The following is a 5,950-nucleotide window of genomic DNA, read 5'->3' as shown; positions in this document are numbered from 1 at the left end:
CCTCAATGATTCCTATCGTTTAGCTCAAGTTTTCCAAAATCTGCCTCCCCCACCCAAGCGCTACGGATGTTTTTGCCGATTTTCCAAAATTTTCCAAATGGAGAACTTGGGGTCACACTTGGCAATGTCAACTGATTACACATTTTTACCTCAAAGAAAACAAATTTCCTGAAAGTTTCCCAAGTGCCACCCATACTTATGTTAGAATTTTATGCCAAAGAGTGTACCTATGCATTTATGTTTATTCCTTTGATTGGTGCACACATGATGTATTTTTTTAGGTTGGTGATAAAATTCCTTCTGTTGAAGTCATGGAGACCTCTCCAACTGACAAAGTCAACATGTCACAACTATTTGCTGGTAAAAAAGGAGTTCTTTTTGCTGTTCCAGGAGCTTTTACGCCAGGATGTTCAAAGGTTTGCTGTAGCTATCGTTGCTTAAATTATTAATGTGTGTTTAAATTCGATTAGTTTTTCCTTTCAAGCGATCTATCACAGGATTTTCTGTAAGCTAATCAATTTTTTTTGTCAGTTTTTGCAATTTTTCGCCTTTAAATAATAGATATCCTGTGGAGATTACTTAGGGAAAAAAAGAAAGATATACCTTTTTTTATTAAAAAATAAATAATAATTGTTTTAATGAATGCTAATGGCGTTATTTCTTGTTTCAAAGAGAGCTTTTCGCAAAATTGTCAGGATTCAATTAAGGTGTAGGAGAAGAAAACTTACTGTGCCGTAACCACTTTATTTACTTGAACAATTTAGTATTGCCTATCTTTGTAGTACTGGTATGTTCAGTTTGCTTACAGCCGTAGCTTGGGTTCAGTAATGGTGAAGGGTATATTTCTGTGTCTTGTGTTTGTTCATAAATATGTGTTTACAGTTTTACTCCCATTACTCTTCATTTATTATTTTTTAGACTCATCTTCCTGGATATGTTGAGGACTTTGAAAAATTCAAGGTAAAGAAAAGGAACTTCATTTAAGTGCGTAGTCATTCTAGCGCTTGAGCACTAATTGGGGACACTGTAAACTGATATGAAAAATCAACAAAAATCAAGTTAAATGTTGGATTTTGAGGAGAGGGAAAACAAGAGTACGTGGAGAAAGACTTCTCGGTGCAGAGTAGAGAACCAACAAACTCAACCCACCTATGACGTCAAGTCTGGGAATCGAACCTGGAACACATTGGTGGGAGATGAGTGCTCTCACCACTGCGCCATCCCTGCACCCCGAAAGACATCATTTTTTGGAGTGGGTAAAGCATGTTTTGTTGCTCCCCATTTTTTCCTTTGGTTAAACTCTACATGATTTGAGGTATCAGTAAGTGGTTAACAGGAAGCTATCTCTGCATCTTCATGGATATCATATCTCAGAAGTTCTTCTGCAAGTCTAGAGTGTCCTACCAAGTAGATACATGTAGATGTGCTTTTCAAACAAACAGTTATTTATGTTCCATTCAACCTGCAATTTGAACCACAGAAGCTTGGCTGAGAACTGCCTCAGCTTCTGTAAGTCTCCCATTATAGCTAAGTGAGAGAGCATCTGAATTAGTAATCAGAAAATCATAGGACAATTCCTGCAAAGAAGCACTCAGATTTTTTTCCAGGCATTCTGAGTCACCATAGGATCAAGAGATACATTTCTTCAATTCAAAACTTCTTTAATCTGCATACATGTATATTTTTTTAAATAGGTTGTAATGGCATGCATTGTCATTTCATAATTTTCCTTATGACCTTGAAGTGTTTTTTTTTTTTTTTGTTTTTCAGGAAAAAGGAGTAGAGGTTATTGCTTGCATCTCAGTCAATGATCCATTTGTGATGGCTGCATGGGGAGAAGCTCACAAATGTGAAGGAAAGGTTTGTGTGATGTAAGATTTTGTTTGCATTAAATTTGAGGGATGGTCCACATATTGTAAGTCTTAAATTCTGCCACTGCTATGTAAGCCTCCCATGCTGTATAACAATTCCACATTTTTTTTTTCTTGATGCATGCACTGGCAGAATTCTGCAAATCCTGTAAACTGATTGGCTTTGGGAGTGGGCAGAATTTTTCTATCTTGCACGCCAACCCAGGCGGAATTTTAACCCTAGTTGCGTGAACTTGTGCGACAACCTTAATTTTCCATTTTTTTAACACCAAATCCATTTACATACAGAAGTTAGTGTTTCAAATCAGATTTTTATTAGACAAGAGGTTTGGAAATATAATTCAAATAAAAATATTTCCATTTGAAGCGTTCAGTTTGTAAGTGGCTTACTGCATTCGCTATCAAGCGTGGTACGAGTGAACAATCAAAAAGGTGATTTTCAGCAAGGAAGAGAGAGCAAGAGGAAAAAATAAGTTATTTACCAGCTACATGTATTAGGCTCAGTCCGTATAGCAAAAAATTGTATCCTCTGCCTTGAAAAAACTGTCCTCAGCCTGCAGCCTCAGGCCTTGGTTTTTCGCTGTACGGACCTCCCAGCTGGCATAACATATACTTCTTACAGGGAAATGCACAAGTCAATCATTTTTCAAACACAGTACACAATACATCAAATAGCCTAGGCAGGTGACAATGTTATCATGCTCGACGAGGATAACACAATGTTCAATGCTCTTTAATTAAGTAAAGGCAATCTTGGCTGCAGAGATGGTCAGATTAATAGACCATTTTCGAATTCTCGCGGCTGGACTGGATCTAGCATGAAATGGAGGCTAATGCGGGCAAATCTTTTCACACACAAATTAATTTGCCTTGCCTTGGGTAACTTTTTAAGCAACTTTGTCTTCAATTCTTGTTTTTCCCCTTTAGATCCGTATGTTGGCTGACACTAAGGGTGACTTCACTAAGGTATGTAGTTTCTTTCTTCAGTCTTTGACAATCTAGGATCTTCTCTTTGTAGCACCATTTGTCCTTGGCTACTTGAACACATAGTCGCTCCGCTGGTGAAATGTCACAGGCTATGTCAAGTTATTTTGGGGTGTTTAGGGGAAATCGTAAGTTAATCACCTTGGAATTCCTTTACTGATAAAGTTATTGTTGTTGTGTAATTAGTTCTACTTTACATATGCATGAAAACTAATTTTCATGGCGGAGGCTTCGCACTTGGGCTCGCTTTGGAGAGGAGGCAGACTTCAACTCGGAAAGGGCCTAATCCTGTTTCTACTGTATAATTTGTAAATAACTTAGTTTGATTTATTTTGTAATTGTAATCAATGTAATTTAACAGGGAAGAGCCTCCCAGTGGGTCTGTTAATAAATCATCATCATTATTATTATTATTATTATTATTATTATTATAACTTAGATGATTCTGAGGAAAAACGACCTTTATCCAGGCAAGTTGCCATGAACTTGAAAAACGTCAGGCCGACTTTTTTCAAGATTAACCAAATGCAATCCGTTTCAGTGTTGTCCATTTGTGTCCATCCACGCTTCTCTTGCCTTTTGCTGTATTTCTTTTGTTGTTCAACAGATCTAAGTGGTTATTGTAATGTTTCATTCCACTTTTTGGCATTTTGGGTGTCATGAAACAGACCATATTCGTATTCTCAGTACGTTGTATTGGACTGGAACTAGCTTGCAATGGAGGCTAATGCAGGGAGATCTTTTCAAATGCAAATGCTTTTTAATATATTCCCCCGCATTAGCCTCCATTGCAAGCTATGTAGTTGCAGTCCAATGCTGAGAATACGAATATGGTATTGCGTGACATAGTCCCTTTAATTACGGTGCCATCTGTTATTGCGCATTAGTGCAAGTGAGTCAGTACTACTTAGTGATAATGTGCCATTTATTTCCATTTGCCAGGCAGTTGACTTGGAACTTGATGCAACCCCTTTCTTGGGGAACGTTCGTTCCAAGAGATATTCAATGCTGATCGAGGATGGTGTGATAACACAGCTTCAATTGGAACCAGATGGTACTGGGCTGAGCTGCAGCTTGTCCAATGGTCTCCTTGGTCTTTTGTAGGTGAGAAATAAATCGGCAACTCTCCCATTTCGCCTTGAATTGCATTCGATTTTTCATTATGAATTGTGCTGAAAAGCAGCCATCATCATCCTCATCATCAATTCATTATCATTTTATTTCTATGTTTACATGTAAATTTAGCAAATTGAAGAAATATACAACCCGCATAATTATAGCAAAGCTAATCGAGGTGGGCTGTGTAACAATCAAATGTAGCAAAACAGATTAATAGTAAATCAGGTAAATAAATAAATAGTATTATAGGTATTCACATACATTCACAGATAGCTAGCACCTATAAGAGGACATGAAACATAAGGAAGTAATAATGATAGCTAGAGTTTGATTAATGATAACTGGTAATTATTAAAATTAATGTTGAGACATTAATTAACATAATGATCCTCTTCACCAAGCAGCACCAGTAAAAATTGGTGAATTTTGTTTTTGAAAGGTTTTTTTTTTTCCAAAGTTTGCACAAGTCAGGCTTTAGGCAATTCCATGGAAAGCGAATTAAGTCGAATACTCAGTCTTGATAAATCTTAACATCAGTCTAAAATCATTCCTTTGAATTCTGATTGAACTAAGGCCTGTCTTAGAGTACTGAAGGGATTAGTCAGTCTGGAGGCAGAATAGATATCTGAACGCAGTGAGGCCAAATTGTTAGGACGCTTGCCTTGACATCCAAAGTTTCTGGTTTCAAGACTCGTTCTGGTCACTCGTTGAATTTGTTCCTGTTAGTCCTTGGTTCAACTTCTCGGCTGCACTTGTAAATAGCCAACTGGTTTGCCCCCGGCCAGTTGAGCCGATTCTTAGCAGTTGTTGTTGTTGTTGAGTTCTGTCGTTTCGTTGATTGTCTTTCATTGAAAAGTCGCTATGGGGAGTGGTCAATTAAGTATTATATATATTTTCTGTACATGTACATATATTTACCGTAATTTTCTTTTTCTAAAGAAGCTGTGGTGCTGCGTTGGTGGGCAGTGAAACACGAAAGTTTGGCTTTATTGAACGAGGGGATACCTTTATTCATTGATTTATACCTCTATCTATCAACTCGTTTGACAAAACCAAATTTTCCTTTCCGAGAGTTCTTTGACTTGCTTAAGCAATATAATTTCCTTATTGATTCAACTCAAATTATTATTTTTTTTCTGATTTTTCCCTAGTTCTCAGTGTAAGCATTCAGATAAAGGGACAAACTGTTAAAGAATGTAGGGAGGTTATCTTCAACTAGTCTTCAACGTAAACTTGTGAACTGACTTCGGTGTGAGTAACTGGGTGTCGTCATGGAAGCAGCATCATCCAAATATTGGGTCTGCATTGATCCTATACTGACGCCTGTTTTAAAAGTGTCCACTTAAAATTTATATTTCGTGTGAGGTAATAAATATATTCAACTGTATTGTCCGAGTTTAAGATGTGTGTTTTGGAGTAATTATTGCAGGATGCCCAGCAACTCGAAACAACGCTTCCTTGTGCGCGGCTACGCGGCTACGCTGCTACGGGGTTACTCAGCTACTCGTTTCATTGTACCGCTTGCTATCTCTCAGCTGATCTCTCGCATGGGTCATTGACGATGGCTCGCTCCTTCTTTTACGCTTTAACGAGGCATAATCAGAGTTTTCTTTTGGTATGGTTTACACTTAGCCATGTATCCACGTAGCCGCAGTTTGCACTGCGTACTGTGACAACGTGGCCACGGGGATGCTTTGCTACGCACCTTCTTTTCGGCTATGCGGGTATGGAAGTGATTTGAACGCACGTGCACAGTTTCCCGCGCTTTGAGCAAGTTCACCTGACTTTCGAATTGTGGTTGGTTGATCGCACGTTTTGCGCATGTTTCGATTGGTCAGTTAAATTACTTTGACGAATGAGAGAAGTGATCCCCGCACTTTGGACACTTTGCTGAGGCCCCTGAAAAATTCAGGGGGCGCTCTGGTGTGAAAAAGCGTTAGCGCCGTCTCGTAACGTGCACTACGACGTTCCGGAAT

General features: G+C 38.4%; 1 protein-coding gene across 1 annotated transcript in view; it reads left to right on the top strand.

The window, feature by feature from the left end:
- Positions 1-5,361, top strand: part of LOC138049783 (peroxiredoxin-5, mitochondrial-like) — a 6,728-nt gene extending 1,367 nt beyond the window's left edge. Inside the window, exons 2-7 of the mRNA XM_068896202.1 lie at positions 282-416; positions 919-960; positions 1,771-1,860; positions 2,799-2,837; positions 3,798-3,959; positions 5,126-5,361. Of these exons, the coding sequence (XP_068752303.1) occupies positions 282-416; positions 919-960; positions 1,771-1,860; positions 2,799-2,837; positions 3,798-3,959 (468 nt within the window). The 3' untranslated portion in view covers positions 5,126-5,361. The remainder of the gene's footprint in view (positions 1-281; positions 417-918; positions 961-1,770; positions 1,861-2,798; positions 2,838-3,797; positions 3,960-5,125) is intronic.
- The last annotated feature ends 589 nt before the right edge of the window (positions 5,362-5,950 follow it).

This window comes from Montipora capricornis, chromosome 5 (genome assembly GCF_036669925.1).
Source record: "Montipora capricornis isolate CH-2021 chromosome 5, ASM3666992v2, whole genome shotgun sequence".
Taxonomy (NCBI): Eukaryota; Metazoa; Cnidaria; class Anthozoa; order Scleractinia; family Acroporidae; genus Montipora; species Montipora capricornis.
Note: the sequence above shows the minus strand (reverse complement) of the source record. Positions and strands in the feature narration are given on the sequence as shown.